The sequence below is a fragment of the Electrophorus electricus genome, chromosome 18, assembly GCF_041902795.1.
Source record: "Electrophorus electricus isolate QZ-2024a chromosome 18, ASM4190279v1, whole genome shotgun sequence".
Taxonomy (NCBI): Eukaryota; Metazoa; Chordata; class Actinopteri; order Gymnotiformes; family Gymnotidae; genus Electrophorus; species Electrophorus electricus.
Genome location: NC_137514.1, coordinates 7,128,953 through 7,149,033, shown reverse-complemented (window position 1 = coordinate 7,149,033; position 20,081 = coordinate 7,128,953). Strand labels below are relative to the sequence as shown.

At 41.4% G+C, this 20,081-nt stretch overlaps 1 protein-coding gene across 13 annotated transcripts in view; it reads left to right on the top strand.

Moving 5' to 3' along the window:
• The window catches only part of rims1b (regulating synaptic membrane exocytosis 1b), a 59,088-nt gene extending 39,007 nt beyond the window's left edge, over positions 1-20,081 (top strand). For 6 of the 13 annotated variants that reach the window (XM_081700993.1, XM_081700994.1, XM_081700995.1 and 3 more), the window contains 13 exons: positions 451-543; positions 1,789-1,872; positions 2,145-2,210; positions 2,472-2,582; positions 8,887-8,993; positions 9,653-9,768; positions 11,237-11,388; positions 13,469-13,677; positions 14,639-14,786; positions 15,593-15,699; positions 16,080-16,181; positions 16,584-16,723; positions 16,952-20,081. In XM_081700993.1, coding sequence (XP_081557119.1) covers positions 451-543; positions 1,789-1,872; positions 2,145-2,210; positions 2,472-2,582; positions 8,887-8,993; positions 9,653-9,768; positions 11,237-11,388; positions 13,469-13,677; positions 14,639-14,786; positions 15,593-15,699; positions 16,080-16,181; positions 16,584-16,723; positions 16,952-17,170 — 1,654 coding nt within the window. In that variant the 3' untranslated portion in view covers positions 17,171-20,081. The other 7 variants (XM_081700997.1, XM_081700998.1, XM_081700999.1 and 4 more) reach the window with 4 other exon arrangements.

Below are 20,081 nucleotides of genomic sequence, written 5' to 3'. Positions count from 1 at the left end.
ATATATATTTTATATATATAATTGTATATTATGTTGTATATTATGCAGGTTTTATGTTCGGTGTTAGTTATATGTTATTCTGTTTGTTTTGGTCAGTCTGTCTTAAGTCTTTCAATTATATGGTTTTGTGGGTATGAACAGACCTGAGAATGTATTTTCTTTATGGATGGAGTGAATTTAAATTGTAGGTCATGTATCAAAGTGAATCCACAAACATACCCAAATCCTCTGTTTAGTGCACAGGGGAAAAGGCAAACCATTTGTGCCTTAAGGTCTGGGCGGCTGACATTTGCTTGATCTTTTATTAATTTCTGGGTCCTGAATCACAGTCTGCTTATAACTTCTAAAGTCTTTTCTCGTATCTATACAGTTCATTTGTTTTTGTTTTGTTTTTGGCTTGCCTGCATGCTTTTTTTGCTTGTTTGTTTATTCGTTTCTTCCCATGCTAAGCTCCACCCTTCCTGCATGCCTAAAGACTAAATCGTCTCTCCGTGGTGCCGCCCCCCAGCGTGTGCTCAGATTTACAGATGAGGTCAGCATTAGGTAAGAGCCCAAGAGTGTGCGCTAGACATGTAGGCTAGCAAACAGACTAAAAGATTAAACATGCAGTAATATTTAATTTGATTGCAAACCACAGAGGAGTTATGCAGTTTTGAGGTATCTAAAACACACTCATGAATTACTAACTGGCACCATATCTTGTGTTAGATCATGGAGAAGAAAAAGCTTCAAGCTTTTACAGTAACAGCTTGCTCAAAGGTTTTACAGTAATACGGTTTGTCCACTCGAGAGCCTTGCTGCTAGTATGGTTGCCAGAACTTTAGTTATTTTTACCACTTATCAGAGTTATCTAGCACTCCTACACAGGCTGAAATCTGAGAACAGATTTTAGCCTGTTCTGTGTAAGTGGGCCTGTGATTTTTTTACATGTTCTGTGTAAGTGAGCCCATGATTTTAGCCTGTTCTGTGTAAGTGGGCCTGTGATTTTTTACATGTTCTGTGTAAGTGAGCCCATGATTTTAGCCTGTTCTGTGTAAGTGGGCCTGTGATTTTTTACATGTTCTGTGTAAGTGAGCCCATGATTTTAGCATGTTCTGTGTAAGTGGGCCTGTGACTTTTACTGGGCTGTAATCAGCATCATTAACGCTGTCAGGTTTTAAGGGGAATGAAACCCATAGTCCAGCTGGGTGAAGGCATGTGGACAAGACGAAGTCAGGGGGTTAGAGAAAAGAAACAGACCCAGCTCTAAAGTCTGCGTCAGGTCTGCATCGATGTCCTGGACCTGTAGGCACGGTGCGACCATTCTCCATCTGCTGGCGGGTCTGTCCACAGTAAAGGGTACAGTCCCAAAGCTCTAATGAGGTGTTCTGGCACCCAGAGCTTTGGCTAAAAGCGCTACTCATTGTGCCAAACAAACGATCCCTGGCGTAAAGTTCACGAGCAGAGTGTACTGCCATCGCAATGCCAGAGGTGCAAACACAGGTCCCTGGGGATTAAACTCAGATCTTATCACATGAACGTCACAGCTTGTTAACGACTCCCTGTCTGTCTCTCTCTCTCTCTCTCTCTCTCTCCCTATCTCTCTCTCTCTCTCTCTCTCTCTCTCTCCCTATCTCTCTCTCTCTCTCTCTCTCTCCCTCTCTCTCTCTCTCTCTCTCTCTCTCTCTCTCTCTCTCTCTCTCTCTCTCTCTCCCTATCTCTCTCCCTCTCTCTCTCTCTCTCTCTCTCTCTCCCTATCTCTCTCTCTCTCTCTCTCTCTCTCTCTCTCTCTCTCTCTCTCTCCCCCAGTGATCTTCAGCCAGCGCTGGACAGAGTCAGGAGTGCCAGTACCACCTGTTTGAGGCCAGACGCTGGCTTCCATTCTTCTGAAAGGTATGGAAAAGTGAAAAGAGAACGTAGCAACGGAAGCAAACGACGGCGAGTTACGCAGCAGTTAGCTCCCCCTGACTTCCCACATTCCTTTGATGCTTTTCCTCGACTTTCCAAATGCTGTCACCTAAAAAGCGCAGCCCCGTCTCTGACAGGAGAGACACCCGTCCACCCATCTGGGTCCATCCATTCGGCTGGGTTTTCACATGTCGTTTTCTTTTCTTTGCATCTGTTTCGCTCATTTGCCGACTTCACAACTCCCACTCCGTGAGCAGGAGGTCAGGCACTTTGGATAGGCCTGCCTCTCCCAAATCAGATAAGAAAGCCATTGCCACTGACAGGTGAGATTCAAATCAACATCTGTCACAATCCGTCAAGCCCCCTTTTTCTCTTTTTTTGCTCCGTCTCTGTCCACACAAATCCTTTGTTCTCATTTTTTCTCTTCCTGTGAACCCTTCGCTTGCCTTCTTTGACTCAATCATCCTACTGTTTACATTTGCATTTCGACGACTCATTCACGGTTTTGGTCTCTCTCCCACCTCACCAAATTGCCCCCACTGGCTGTTTCACTTGCTCCTCCTCCCTCTGGTGGCTGTGCTCAGGATCCAGCCCACCTCCATCCTGCGGGGCAGCAGGTGGAGGAGAGATGTGCCCCTCCACCCCTTTGACCCCACTGGCCCTGTGGGCTCCTGCAAGAGCTTACTTCGGGACAGGTGCTCGCCACCCTCTATAGTATACTACTATATGCCCTCTATAGTATACTACTATACGCCCTCTATAGTATACTATTATACACCCTCTATAAATGCCCTCTATAGTATACTACTATATGCCCTCTATAGTATACTACTATATGCCCTCTATAGTATACTACTATATGCCCTCTATAGTATACTACTATACGCCCTCTATAGTATACTACTATACGCCCTCTATAGTATACTATTATACACCCTCTATAAATGCCCTCTATAGTATACTACTATATGCCCTCTATAGTATACTACTATATGCCCTCTATAGTATACTACTATATGCCCTCTATAGTATACTACTATATGCCCTCTATAGTATACTACTATACGCCCTCTATAGTATACTATTATACACCCTCTATAAATGCCCTCTATAGTATACTACTATATGCCCTCTATAGTATACTACTATATGCCCTCTATAGTATACTACTATATGCCCTCTATAGTATACTACTATACGCCCTCTATAAATGCCCTCTATAGTATACTATTATACACCCTCTATAAATGCCCTCTATAGTATACTACTATATGCCCTCTATAGTATACTACTATATGCCCTCTATAGTATACTACTATACGCCCTCTATAGTATACTACTATATGCCCTCTATAGTATACTACTATATGCCCTCTATAGTATACTACTATATGCCCTCTATAGTATACTACTATACGCCCTCTATAAATGCCCTCTATAGTATACTATTATACACCCTCTATAAATGCCCTCTATAGTATACTACTATACACCCTCTATAGTATACTACTATACGCCCTCTATAGTATACTACTATATGCCCTCTATAGTATACTACTATATGCCCTCTATAGTATACTACTATATGCCCTCTATAGTATACTACTATACACCCTCTATAGTATACTACTATACGCCCTCTATAGTATACTACTATATGCCCTCTATAGTATACTACTATATGCCCTCTATAGTATACTATTATACACCCTCTATAAATGCCCTCTATAGTATTCTACTATACACCCTCTATAAATGCCCTCTATAGTATACTACTATATGCCCTCTATAGTATACTACTATACGCCCTCTATAGTATACTACTATATGCCCTCTATAGTATACTACTATACGCTCTCTATAGTATACTACTATATGCCCTCTATAGTATACTACTATACGCCCTCTATAGTATACTACTATACGCCCTCTATAGTATACTACTATATGCCCTCTATAGTATACTACTATATGCCCTTTATAGTATACTACTATACGCCCTCTATAGTATACTACTATACGCCCTCTATAGTATACTACTATATGCCCTCTATAGTATACTACTATATGCCCTCTATAGTATACTATTATACACCCTCTATAAATGCCCTCTATATTATTCTACTATACACCCTCTATAAATGCCCTCTATAGTATACTACTATATGCCCTCTATAGTAGACTACTATATGCCCTCTATAGTATACTATTATACACCCTCTATAAATGCCCTCTATAGTAGACTACTATATGCCCTCTATAGTATACTATTATACACCCTCTATAAATGCCCTCTATATTATTCTACTATACACCCTCTATAAATGCCCTCTATAGTATACTACTATATGCCCTCTATAGTAGACTACTATATGCCCTCTATAGTATACTATTATACACCCTCTATAAATGCCCTCTATAGTAGACTACTATATGCCCTCTATAGTATACTACTATACACCCTCTATAAATGCCCTCTATAGTATACTACTATATGCCCTCTATAGTATACTATTATACACCCTCTATAAATGCCCTCTATAGTATACTACTATATGCCCTCTATAGTATACTACTATATTCCCTCTATAGTATACTACTATACACCCTCTATAGTATACTATTATACACCTTCTATAGTATACTACTATATGCCCTCTATAGTAGACTACTATACACCCTCTATAGTATACTACTATACGCCCTCTATAGTATAGTATTATACACCCTCTATAAATGCCCTCTATAGTATACTACTATACACCCTCTATAGTATACGACTATACACCCTCTATAGTATACTACTATACGCCCTCTATAGTATACTACTATATGCCCTCTATAGTATACTACTATAAACCCTCTATAAATGCCCTCTATAGTATACTACTATACACCCTCTATAGTATACGACTATACACCCTCTATAGTATACTATTATACACCTTCTATAGTATACTACTATACGCCCTCTATAGTATACTACTATACACCCTCTATAAATGCCCTCTATAGTATACTACTATACACCCTCTATAGTATACGACTATACACCCTCTATAGTATACTACTATACGCCCTCTATAGTATACTACTATACACCCTCTATAAATGCCCTTTATAGTATACTACTATACACCCTCTATAAATGCCCTCTATAGTATACTACTATATGCCCTCTATAAATGCCCTCTATAGTATACTATTATACACCCTCTATAAATGCCCTCTATAGTATACTACTATACACCCTCTATAAATGCCCTCTATAGTATACTACTATATGCCCTCTATAGTATACTATTATACACCCTCTATAAATGCCCTCTATAGTATACTACTATACACCATCTATAAATGCCCTCTATAGTATACTACTATATGCCCTCTATAGTATACTACTATATTCCTTCTATAGTATACTACTATACACCCTCTATAGTATACTATTATACACCTTCTATAGTATACTACTATACACCCTCTATAGTATACTACTATACGCCCTCTATAGTATACTATTATACACCCTCTATAAATGCCCTCTATAGTATACTACTATACACCCTCTATAGTATACGACTATACACCCTCTATAGTATACTACTATACGCCCTCTATAGTATACTACTATACGCCCTCTATAGTATACTACTATACACCCTCTATAAATGCCCTCTATAGTATACTACTATACACCCTCTATAGTAGACTACTATACGCCCTCTATAGTATACTACTATACACCCTCTATAGTATACTATTATACACCTTCTATAGTATACTACTATACGCCCTCTATAGTATACTACTATACACCCTCTATAAATGCCCTCTATAGTATACTACTATACACCCTCTATAGTATACGACTATACACCCTCTATAGTATACTACTATACGCCCTCTATAGTATACTACTATACGCCCTCTATAGTATACTACTATACACCCTCTATAAATGCCCTCTATAGTATACTACTATACACCCTCTATAAATGTCCTCTATAGTATACTACTATATGCCCTCTATAAATGCCCTCTATAGTATACTATTATACACCCTCTATAAATGCCCTCTATAGTATACTACTATATGCCCTCTATAGTATACTATTATACACCCTCTATAAATGCCCTCTATAGTATACTACTATACACCCTCTATAAATGCCCTCTATAGTATACTACTATATGCCCTCTATAGTATACTATTATACACCCTCTATAAATGCCCTCTATAGTATACTACTATACACCATCTATAAATGCCCTCTATAGTATACTACTATATGCCCTCTATAGTATACTACTATATTCCCTCTATAGTATACTACTATACACCCTCTATAGTATACTATTATACACCTTCTATAGTATACTACTATATGCCCTCTATAGTAGACTACTATACACCCTCTATAGTATACTACTATACGCCCTCTATAGTATACTATTATACACCCTCTATAAATGCCCTCTATAGTATACTACTATACACCCTCTATAGTATACGACTATACACCCTCTATAGTATACTACTATACGCCCTCTATAGTATACTACTATACGCCCTCTATAGTATACTACTATACACCCTCTATAAATGCCCTCTATAGTATACTACTATACACCCTCTATAGTATACGACTATACACCCTCTATAGTATACTATTATACACCTTCTATAGTATACTACTATACGCCCTCTATAGTATACTACTATACACCATTAATAAATGCCCTCTATAGTATACTACTATACACCCTCTATAGTATACTACTATACGCCCTCTATAGTATACTACTATACGCCCTCTATAGTATACTACTATACACCCTCTATAGTATACGACTATACACCCTCTATAGTATACTACTATATTCCCTCTATAGTATGCTACTATACACCCTCTATAGTATACTATTATACACCTTCTATAGTATACTACTATATGCCCTCTATAGTAGACTACTATACACCCTCTATAGTATACTACTATACGCCCTCTATAGTATACTATTATACACCCTCTATAAATGCCCTCTATAGTATACTACTATACACCCTCTATAGTATACTACCATACGCCCTCTATAGTATACTACTATACGCCCTCTATAGTATACTACTATACACCCTCTATAAATGCCCTCTATAGTATACTACTATACACCCTCTATAGTATACGACTATACACCCTCTATAGTATACTATTATACACCTTCTATAGTATACTACTATACGCCCTCTATAGTAGACTACTATACACCCTCTATAGTATACTACTATATGCCCTCTATAGTATACTACTATACACCCTCTATAAATGCCCTCTATAGTATACTACTATACACCCTCTATAAATGCCCTCTATAGTATACTATTATACACCCTCTATAAATGCCCTCTATAGTATACTACTATACACCCTCTATAGTAGACTACTATATGCCCTCTATAGTATACTACTATACACCCTCTATAAATGCCCTCTATAGTATACTACTATACACCCTCTATAGTAGACTACTATACGCCCTCTATAGTATACTACTATACACCCTCTATAGTATACTATTATACACCCTCTATAAATGCCCTTTGTAGTATACTACTATACACCCTCTCTAAACGCCCTCTATAGTATACTACTATACACCCTCTATAATATACTACTATACGCCCTCTATAGTATACTACTATATGCCCTCTATAGTATACTACTATACGCCCTCTATAGTATACTACTATACACCCTCTATAATATACTACTATACACCCTCTATAATATACTACTATACGCCCTCTATAGTATACTACTGTACACCCTCTATAGTATACTACTGTACACCCTCTATAGTATACTACTATACACCCTCTATAGTATACTATTATACACCCTCTATAAATGCCCTTTATAGTATACTACTATACACCCTCTCTAAACGCCCTCTATAGTATACTACTATACACCCTCTATAATATACTACTATACACCCTCTATAGTATAATACTATACGCCCTCTATAGTATACTACTATACACCCTCTATAGTATACTACTATACGCCCTCTATAGTATACTACTATACACCCTCTATAGTATACTACTATACACCCTCTATAATATACTACTATACACCCTCTATAATATACTACTGTACACCCTCTATAGTATACTACTGTACACCCTCTATAGTATACTACTATACACCCTCTATAGTATACTATTATACACCCTCTATAAATGCCCTTTATAGTATACTACTATACACCCTCTCTAAACGCCCTCTATAGTATACTACTATACACCCTCTATAATATACTACTATACACCCTCTATAGTATACTACTATACGCCCTCTATAGTATACTACTATACACCCTCTATAGTATACTACTATACGCCCTCTATAGTATACTACTATACACCCTCTATAGTATACTACTATACGCCCTCTATAGTATACTACTATACACCCTCTATAATATACTACTATACACCCTCTATAATATACTATTATACTCCCTCTATAGTATACTACTCTACGCCCTCTATACTAGACTACTATACACCCTCTATAAACGCCCTCTATAGTATACTACTATACACCCTTTATTGTATACTACTATACACCCTCTATGAACACCCTCTATAGTATACTACTACTATACACCCTCTATGAACACCCTCTATAGTATACTACACTACGCCCTGTATGAACTCTGTGTATCACTACATCGCAAGAGCCTCAACTATCAGTGCCAGGTTCAGTGTTAGTTGAGTGACATAAAGTGATATAAAGTAGGGCTGTGGGACTAGGTGTGGTAAGTGTTGGTTAAGTTTGCCATTAGGTTAAGATGAAAAACAAGTGTCCTCTCATCTTTGCCTGCATTTCTTCTTTGATCTTTTTCTTGCTCCGTTTCACCCTGTGTATCCATTTTTCTGTCTCTTGCTCTGTGTCACTCTTTCTCTCTCTCTGACTCCCCCCCCAGAGCACATCCGCATGGAGTCCATTCCTCTCCTGCAGGGTCTCCCTTGTCAGTGCGCAGGGGCAGACAATTACCCCAGCTTCCTGCGAAAGGCAGCAGTGCAGAGCAAGGTGGGCTTGCCCGACTTCTCTCCTTTATGCTCTCACACCAGACGTGTGGCCAGAAAAGCCACGCACCTCACCACCCACCTTCATTACTCCACAGCAGACAAATAATCCCACTCCTCTTCCTCACTCATTTGCCTTAACCATTACTACAGTCCTCTCCACAATCATGCTTGCTTCTCTGTCTCTCTCCTCTCTATGTCTGTCCCTTCTTGTCCTTCAACTCATGAAGAACATGTCTCTTCTCATGTAGACCATGTCTCTTCTCATGTAGACCATGTCTCTTCTCATGTAGACCATGTCTCTTCTCATGTAGAACATGTCTCTTCTCATGTAGACCATGTCTTCATGAGCAGTAATAAACCTGAAGAGACAGGTAACTCCCCTCATAGCTTGCTCACCAGTCATTCAGCCTATGTGCCTTGAATTATATTTTGACTGAAAGACATTGATATGATCATTATATATATATATATATCATAATATCATAATTGATTGATATCCCCTGATAGAATCATCTATCTATCTATCTATCTATCTATCTATCTATCTATCTATCTATCTATCTATCTATCTATCTATCTATCTATCTATCTATCTATCTATCTATCTATCTATCTATCTCGCTCTCTGTCTTTCTTTCTTGCTCTCTCTCTCTCTCTCAGCTCTGGCAGTAGAGGATCGATCTCGTCATTTCAGTCAGATGCGAGTGTCGCCTCATCGGCTGGGCTATGCCAGCTCAGGCCACGACCAAGATGTAGAGCTCAAGAACAAGAGAGACGTGAGTCGGCCACAGCCTTGCGCATTTCTGGAATATTCTTCCCTTTCCGGCTGCTTCAGAGTGCTTTAAACATGTCGCTACCTGGAGTTACCCTGGCAACCTATAATTGTGTGGTGCAAATCTGTAAAAAGGCCTGTAATCTGATTCTTACTGATAATTTACATTGCTCTGAACTTCAGAAGTATGATTAATGGGCCCTTTTCAAGTGGAAAAATTACACTCAGATGAAATACGATCTGAAAACAAATCCTATTGCTCTTTTCCTTTTTAAAAATAGAACATTTTTTCAAAACAAGGAAGCAGTTTCTCATTTAGAATCTTTTTAAGTGACTGCTTTGCCAAACTGGAAACAAGGCAAGGCATTCTCTCATAATAAATACATACTTGCATTTATTTTTATACTCAGCACCCATGAGAAAATAGGATAGCAGTTAGACTGTAATAGATAGATAGATAGATAGATAGATAGATAGATAGATAGATAGATAGATAGATAGATAGATAGATAGATAGATAGATAGATAGATAGATAGATAGATAGATAGATCAGTCCATTTCAATACTTTGGAAAGGCGTAGTATTGAGGCTGGAGAGACTGGAGTAAACCAGGCCATGTGAATGGGACTGAGGGACTGGAATGGGTTCTCTCCTGTGTCTAGAGTGGGTTCTCTCCTGTGTCTGGAACACGTTCTCTCCTGTGTCTGGAACACGTTCAGTCCTGTGTCTAGAGCGGGTTCTCTCCTGTGTCTGGAACACGTTCAGTCCTGTGTCTAGAGCGGGTTCTCCCCTGTGTCTGGAACACGTTCAGTCCTGTGTCTAGAGCGGGTTCTCCCCTGTGTCTGGAACACGTTCAGTCCTGTGTCTAGAGCGGGTTCTCCCCTGTGTCTGGAACACGTTCAGTCCTGTGTCTAGAGCGGGTTCTCTCCTGTGTCTGGAACACGTTCAGTCCTGTGTCTAGAGCGGGTTCTCCCCTGTGTCTGGAACACGTTCAGTCCTGTGTCTAGAGCGGGTTCTCTCCTGTGTCTGGAACACGTTCAGTCCTGTGTCTAGAGCGGGTTCTCTCCTGTGTCTGGAACACGTTCTCCCCTGTGTCTGGAACACGTTCAGTCCTGTGTCTGGAACACGTTCTCCCCTGTGTCTGGAACACGTTCAGTCCTGTGTCTAGAGCGGGTTCTCTCCTGTGTCTGGAACACGTTCAGTCCTGTGTCTAGAGCGGGTTCTCCCCTGTGTCTGGAACACGTTCAGTCCTGTGTCTAGAGCGGGTTCTCTCCTGTGTCTGGAACACGTTCTCTCCTGTGTCTGGAACACGTTCAGTCCTGTGTCTAGAGCGGGTTCTCTCCTGTGTCTGGAACACGTTCTCTCCTGTGTCTGGAACACGTTCAGTCCTGTGTCTAGAGCGGGTTCTCTCCTGTGTCTGGAACACGTTCAGTCCTGTGTCTAGAGCGGGTTCTCTCCTGTGTCTGGGCAGATGTACAAGCGGAGTTGCGACAACATGTCAGCGAGGTCGTCTGATAGCGACATGAGCGACGTGTCGGCCATCTCGCGGGCCAGCAGCGCCTCCCGCCTCAGCAGCGGCAGCTACATGTCTGTCCAGTCCGAGCGGCCACACGGACGTGTCAGGTCAGGACACGTTTGAACTAGCACATCTGTTTGCTTGGCTTCTGCCCTCTCCCCTCATGCATGCTCAGCTCTGTCCGCTGTCCGTTATTTTGTTTGTTTGTTTGTTTCCTTTGCATGCCACGCATGTGTCACATGTGCTTGCAATTCACAGACCCCCTCAGGCGGGGCTTCAAAAGGTCAAACTCACTGGAGAATTGCAAAGGGGAGGAGAAAAGAGACAAATCTCATGGGGGGGGCGTGTGAGCCCGAGCAGAGGTGAGCCTGGAGCAGAGTCACTTCTCTGGGGAGTTGAAACACCGGCGCCACACGGTGGCCGGTGATGCCAGGTAACAGGTGGAGCTGTGATGCAACTTTCCCACCCCAGATCCATGCTTTGGAATCAGTAAAACTGAACTCAGATCAGCAAGAAAGAACATGTGAGTTATAATCTAGCGATCAAATGGTGAAAAGGAGGGCATACTGCACTCTCTCCTCCGGTCAAAGGTAAGATATCAGCTAGCTCCTCCACTATACTGAATATATTCATGGTTAGGTACAGTTCATACTTAGCAGATTGCAGCTACTGATAATTCGGGGGTAAGGGAAACCAAAGATTACCATTTGAACTTTAAATTAAATGGGCACCTTTTAATATTAAAGCTGATCCTGTACAAAACACTTGCACCCAAATGGTTATCTGGCCCAGTTCTGGGGGAGGACCTCTCACAGGGATCCGGCCCCACTGCTGTGGAAACCAGCTGGAGTGTTACGCTACCCGAGAACCTCCAGGTCTATCCGCAGGTAGCTTAGAGGCTTTGCTGAGAGTGGAAAGGTTACAGTATTCCACATGCATCCTCCAGATGTGCAATGTCAAGTGAACTCTTGCGTTTTCTGATCCTCTAGGGTCTGATTTACTAAAGTCATTTGGATATCAGTTATTTCTTGCTTTGCAATACCAGTACCACAGCAATAGTTGGATGTAAAATTTGTGATTTTACAGTTATTAACCACCTCATGGAAACTGCACCAGGTGCTCACTTTTTGTCATGTGTTTCGTGTTTTTCCACTGATTTTCCTGTTTTCTGTCTCATGGAAATGCTCTCAAACTGCAGAAGGATACGCTATCCAGCTAATTTTATAGCTAAAATCAAACGCTAGGGGATGAGGCTTGATCTGGTCCGTTGTTTCTCTCCTGACTTCTAACCTTCTTACACAAACCCTCCTTCTCCCTTCTCCGTCACATAGTCGGAATATTTTGCACATGCACTGTTCATCGCTGCTCTCAGTTCCGTGCAAGTGTCTCTGCGTCATGAGAGTGTGTTTCATAATGTGCTTGTGTGCCTTGTGCAGTGTGCTATATGTGTCTGTGTGTGTCTTTTAGAACTCTTCTTGCATGCCTCCGGTCATACCTCTGGTGCTTGGACCCAGTAAAATCGCCTGATCCCCTTCCACTCAGCACTTCAACTGGCTGTCCTTGTCTTACTCCCCTGGGGCGTGGAGAGGAGAGGCCTACCCGCTGCCTTCCTCTCCACGCTGCTGGTGCCCCCTTCCATGGGGAGAAGAGTGTAGTATCTGGCATGGGGGCTCGAGTTTGCGAAGAGAGCGTAACCAGACAGTCCATCAGTATCCAGACTCCCTCAGAGAACACAGACACCCGCCAGCTCCTCCACAGCCCCAGGGGCCTGAGGGCTTTGCTTTGCTGTTTCCTGAAAGAAAACTAATCAGATAACTTGTAATTTCCAATTAACATTTTGAATAAAGTCTGTCCTGTTTACATTGTTAGAACAGCTCTCTCTCTGATATGACAAAAGAACCAAATTAACATGAAATGGAGGATTTCGTTTCTGCAGTTATTGGAATTGCATATTAAAGCAGCTGATTATTGCCAAATTAAACAAAGCTGAATTATACACTCACACTTTTGCAGTGCGAACGGCATCTGAACAATAACTGTAAGCTTTCACATCAGCATAATAAAAAACTAAAATCCCCGACTTCGTCCTTTTCTCTGAACTTTACTGCATAAGCTATGACTGTAACCCACCCCTCCTCATCCACCCCTTCACGTGCGCTCATCTACCCTCCCAACTACCACCCCCAGTCGGCAGGCGAGGGCGATGGGCCGCAGCATGCTGAAGAGCACAAGCGGCGACATCACCGGGCCGGAGCGCACGGACGGCAGCCAGTCGGACACGGCGCTGGGCACGGTGGGTAGCGGTACCAAGAAGAGACGGTCCAGCCTCAACGCCCGCTTTGTGGCCATCGTGGGCAGCCGTCGCTGCCGCAGTACGTCTCAAATCGGCCAGACAGGTCAGTCCGCCACGCCCACAGCCGACGCCCGGCAGGCTGGCTTCGCGCTTCTGTCCAGCGTGGCCTTCTTCCCGAGCGCTGATCGGAATTTCTCTTTAGAACTGAGCCGGTAGTGAAAACGCGGCGCAAATATGCCGTCTGCCACGCTGTCCCAGTCAGCATACTCCAAGGTGCGGTCTGATCTCATATGCTTCACATCTGATCTGCACATTTTTGTGAAGGAAACAGCTCTCGTCCAAAAAGCTTAGCCTCCCAGCTTTTCAACCCATCCTGCCTTGAGGGCTTTCTAAGTGCCACTATCAAAGGTACATCCCAATTAAACCCAACCTGAGTTCTTTTGATTAAAGCACCTGTGGCCATGTCATGGCTTCTCAGACGTCAGGAGTGACTAGTCATTACTGTTCCCCATAAGAAGGCTTTCCATGGTGGGGTCGGGGTCAAGGCACTCAGGATGGACCGTGTGTGTGGGCGGGGGTGACATCTGTACCGCACCACTCATTCTCTTTGAAGCAGGAATAAAAGAACATTGGACGACTGTCGGGCCTGGAGCGGATGGTATCTCTCTTCTCTCCTGCAGAGATTCAGCCCTGAGGAGATGGACACTCTTTTTGTCCAGCGTAGAGTATGCACTTAGCTTAGCGCCGCCGGCCCACATCTCAGTTGTTAGCGCAGCCACAGTGAGACTGTGTTAGCATTCACAGCTTCCAAGGATATGCGTGATAAAGTTTGTGGATTGAAGCTTCCTGATCAATAAAGCTGTTTTTTAATGATACAGTTGACCAAAGAGTTAGGTCTTCTGTGCTGTCTGAGCTAGCTTATGTCACAGTGTTAAGACCCATACAATGCTAACTACTATAGACCTACCTTCCATTCAGTAAGGAAATGCTAACTGTCAGTTAAGGAACTCGTTTTCCCTTGAACCTCATTCAGTTTATAGGTTGTTCTGTCTATCTGTCTCCAGAAGCATCCAATAAGAAGTCAAAGGGAGGTGGGACAATTCAGCGGAGCCAGGAAACAGGCATGGCCGTGGAGCTCCAGCGGAACATGAGCAGACAGCCCAGCCGCGAGTCCAACAATGGCAGCATGACCAGCTACAACTCTGAGGGAAGGTGAGTGACCCCTGCTTAACACCTCCGGCATGTTTTTTGAGGTCTTTATACTTTTCAAACTTTAAAGTGATCACAATTCTCTCAAATGTATGAAAGACAAGGAGGTCTACATAAATAATACTTGTCTAATAAATTTTAGATTTGAGTTCTGTTTCTTGCGATCTACTTTTAATAATTAATTACTACAGGGCCCAGTGTAAATCAGATTTAGTGGTATCTGGGTAGTCCAGTAAATTAAAAAAAATGAATAAAAATGATAATATATTAATATATATATATATATATATATATATATATATATATATATATATATATATATATATATATATATATAAGAGAGAGAGAAGCACTTTGCTTGCACAGCTGATGAGGCACCTCTGTCCACACCTATACATCATATTGAACATGCCCCGTCTAATAACTCAACCAAGCACTGTTCCAGTCCAGAAATAGTCTAAGCATCTTCAAAAGGAGGCTTTGTGTGTTGCCTTGGCAACCTACCTGTCTGTCAACCATTTCCAATGTGGCTTAACAGACCCAACAAAATGGTGCAACAATCTTCTTTGACATTTGCTTAACTACAGCGGTGCCCCTGTGCTCCTTTCTGCTGGTGTCAGAGCGAGCGGGTAAAGGGCAGGGAGGTGTGGGTGGTGTGTGGTGGCACCTGTAGCAGGTGTGTTCACACGAAGGCGTTCTGCAGGGACCAATAAAGCGAAGAACAGGACACGTGTCTCGCCTCGCGCAGGCCGACGGTGTTTGGAAGGCTCTGCCTTGCCTTTGGCTTTTACTTCTTTTGTTTTGTTCAGTCCGATCTTCCCAGCTGTGAGGGTGGAGACTCGGTTCAGTGACTTCCTGGATGGGCTCGGCCCTGCCCAGCTGGTTGGCCGACAAACCCTGGCCACACCCTCTGTTGGTGAGTTTCACCACACTGTCATGTCATGTTTAATGGAGAACTGTCTTTTATCCCTTTTCCACCAATCCCAAGGTTTTGCCATGTTTGGAGTAAAAAGCGTCAGCGTTCCTTCTGTGCCTTCGCAAACTGTTGTTTGTCACTCTGGATGTCACTGTCTGTCTGTCACTTTGTGTTATACAGCCATAGAATTTGAATATATTGTAGAATACATTATAGATCCACAGGCCATAATCTATGTAAATTATATGTCATTTACAAAATGTATTATACACAAAAAAAAAAGGAACGTCTTTTTTTGTTTGTTTGTTTTTTGCACAGTTCTTGGGTATCACCTACATACCTTGTGTCATGTGCATTTTCTGGCCTTCTGTGCCATGCAGGAGACATCCAGATTGGTATGGTGAACAAGAAGGGCCAGCTGGAGGTGGAGGTGATCCGTGCCCGTGGCCTCCTTCAAAAACCCGGCTCCAAATCGCTCCCTGGTCAGTCCCCCAAACCTCTCTGCTCCTTCACACAATGTCAGTGATATGTTTCCTGTAGAGTACAGCATTCACCTACATTAAAAAAATAAAGTTAAAAAATATATATAACAATTCCAGCATAACCCTAATTTTATTCCAGCTCCTATTAGCACATGTCTACAGCAAGTAAATTATAATGTGACTTAAGACCTAGGGTTCAGGGTAGAACTCTTTCTGTCATGTTTCTGTCAAAGTTGAAACTGGGATACACTGAAGAACGCCAAAATAGTTATACCTAGGGCTGTAGAAATGGATTATTATACCTAGGGCTGTAGAAATGGATTATTATACCTAGAGCTTTAGGATTATTATAGTTATTCCTGGAGCTTTCACACTTTAGAAATGGATGTGATCTTTTCTCAGCTCCCTATGTTAAGGTGTACCTGCTGCACAATGGGGCGTATGTAGCCAAAAAGAAAACAAAGATCGCACGGAAAACACTGGACCCCCTGTATCAGCAGACCCTGCAGTTTGAAGAAGGCCCACAGGGTAAAGTGTTACAGGTGAGGGTCGCCACTTTTTGACTTTTGGGTGTCATTGTGCAAATCAAGAGTCAAACGTCAACAAGAGGGTTTTTGGGGGGCTCAGAGATTATTGTTTCCATTTAGTTTTTTTTCACATAGACAGAGCAAGTGTGCAAAGGGTACTTGATTGTTTTTAGTTTATGATATAATTAATTGCATGACTTTAACTAGTTTCTTAAAAGTTATCTTAGTATCTCTTTGTCTTAGGTAATTGTCTGGGGAGACTATGGACGAATGGACCACAAATCTTTCATGGGAGTAGCACAAATCCTACTGGAGGAGCTGGATCTGGCCAGCAACGTGATTGGCTGGTACAAACTGTTTCCGCCCTCTTCCTTAGTGGACCCCACACTTGCCTCGTTGACTCGACGTGCTTCCCAGTCGTCTCTGGACATTTCACCGGGTCCTGGGGCTGTTCGGTCATAGAGGACTGATGTAAAAAGCACACAACCAGAGAGATACAGTACAGATGAACCTACAGGACAACAATCACAGGCAGACAGAAAATGCGATGAGAAAAAAAAAAAACACCACAAAGCTTTGATGAAATCTGACAATCACTCCTGTCACTTATGTTGGGTTCGTATTGTTTTTTAATCTCTCTTGTGTGTGTATGAAAATAACACCTGGACATTCTGCCCATTTTGTTCGGCCAAGATGAAATCGCCTACGCACAGACTGACACAGATTGAAAAATTATGGCTTGTGGGAAGCACTAATTAAATGCGATTCGGAGAGCACACTACACCTGGGTGATTTTCAGTCAAGTCATCATTAAAGACAGGTACCCTGGATCAGTTTATAACAGAGCATTAGAATGTATGGACCCCTCAAAAAATGTCAACCTCTGACCAAGGGGTTGTGGGGTCTGGAAACAGAAAGGGATGCTCTCTGTATAAAAGGTAAAAAGGTAAAAATGAAATGTCAAAGGTCATGACTTTTGGGAAGTCGTCTGGGCATGCGGGGCCTTTCTTGGTGCCCTAAGATGTGGTCCCTGTCCTTTGGGAGGTCTTGTTTTCGTATGTTTACCACTGCTGAGCGAGACCGTGCGCTCCTGAAGATTTTCTCTGTGTTTGTTTAATCTTTTTGCAAATTCGTTTCATACCTCTTGCACACGACTTTTAATGGGATCTTTGTTGTCTGACATACTGTATGCATGGTGAAAACGATACAAAGAATAAGGAAAAAGAATTGACTGGAAGAAAAGAGTGTGCAACAAAAGCACCTTTATGACTGCACAGACTGCATTTTGGCTCCTGTAGTATTTTTTATTCACAGTTAGTTTGTGATACGGTTTTCTATCATACCGCGAGAAGTGCACCATAATATACTCTGATACCTTTAGTCCTTCCTGACGATCTGTGGCTGATCTACGGTAACAGGCAGTTGTTGCCATTCCAGAAAGGCGTGGTGGTAGTTTGAAAGTACGTTAACTGAAAAAATTATAACGCGTCTAACAGATTGAAAGGAATACATAACCCAAAAATGCTAATATGTCTAACAGGCTGACAGAAAATGTGACCCAAAAATGTTAACGTGTAACAGCAAATAAAGGTTGTGAAGGCCAGCATTTGTACTTTGCTAATTTGAACACCACAAGCCTTCATTTCTATGAGTACCATTAGTATTTTTGGTGTCTGCATTCCCTTACAACACTTGCAGAACATCATTCTTTGTCTGAAAGGGCCATTGGTTTAACAAAAACTCTTTGTGTATGTAAATTTTGTATGTTAATTTCAGATTCACTGCAACAATTGTTAAAGTTACACCATATATTTCCTAATTTTATCTCCAAAAGTCAAGGACCAGATGTTACCATATGTTACTGGTTATGTAAGGTGGTGCCCTGTACAAAACATAACAGAAACATAACTTTTCTGTACAGATTATTCCCTTCTCAGGAGCATTGTCAACAGCTGGGATGCAGCATGTCATTGCTGTTACGAGAAAATTGTTTCGTAAAATAAGTCTTTCAGCCATCGGGGTCTTGCAATTTCAAACTGAATTTGCAGTTCCTAGAGGTTTTAAGGGGGTAAATAAAACATATGTCAAAACTGGAGAAGAAGTGATGCGACATCCCTGCACCAGTCTGATGTCTGCCCTCAGAAACTTAGGAGAGTCTTATCTCGCACTGTGTCCCTCTTCCGATGCTTGTGTAGGAATTTTAAAAGAAATTCAGTCTCCTTTGTTTCACAAGCACAAGAGACTTTGCAAAAACGTTTACACTTTAGAAGGATAAGAGACTAAAAAATAAGAAACCCATCAAATGAATTAGTTTTGCCTACCATATGGTTTTATTTCAGTTGATTTCTAAAAGAGGCAGTAAGTGGAAAGCCAGCTCCCTTCACGCATCTTTCAAGCGATTTTGCCATTACGGACACAAGCACCAAGCTTCTGTCAGACCACAGCCCCTTGTCCAATCGGGGTGAAGCAGCATGACTCAGAACTCTTCCAAGCTGCATGCACATTTTTGTAAAACACACAAAACAGAACTGAAAAAGAAAAAAAAAACCTGCAGAAATAGATACGTGTTAGTTCCACATACGGTAGGCCAGCTTGTTTGTTGCATGTACTTGTACAGTTTGCTTGTACTTGATTATAAAGAGATCAACTAAGAAACTCAAGCCATTCACACTCACTGGCAGACTTTCAGATCAGCTAAAAATATTACAGCATCCCCATTCTGGTGATGTTTTAGGTGTTTTCGTTTCATTTATAATTTTTTATTTCCCACATCTGTTTGTCTTTTCTAACCCTTTGGTTAAATACGTGCGCTGTACTCTTAATACAGAAACTTGTTTTATGAATATCTTATTGTAAGTCATATTTTAAGATCAAGAGACAGAGATTAATAAAACATGTATAAAAGCCCATAAATCTATACAGAATTAGAACAATAAAACAAACTATATACACACACACACACACACATACGTGTGTATGTCTTTATATATATACACACATATGTGTTTATATATAAACACATACACACAGATGTAGGTAGCAAATTGCATCCATTTCTATCCATTGCATCCATTACATATGTGAAAACAATAATACATGCACAACACATATATTGTAAATATGAAATAACCACGTGGTTTAGCCATATTTACAAAAAAGGGCAAGGATTTAGTTTTGGGAGAGGACATCCCAGTAGGAGTGGATGGCAAACTTTCTTGAGGGGGAACAATCTCATCTCTGTGCTTTAAACCCAAGTCTGTCTCAGCTTAGGTCTGAGCGGGAAAATATCAGATTGTTGTCTTTTCATGTGAGACTGGTTTTCGTTTACTTTATCAGTATTGTTGGGTAGAGAATAAAAAAAAAAAAAGCTGGT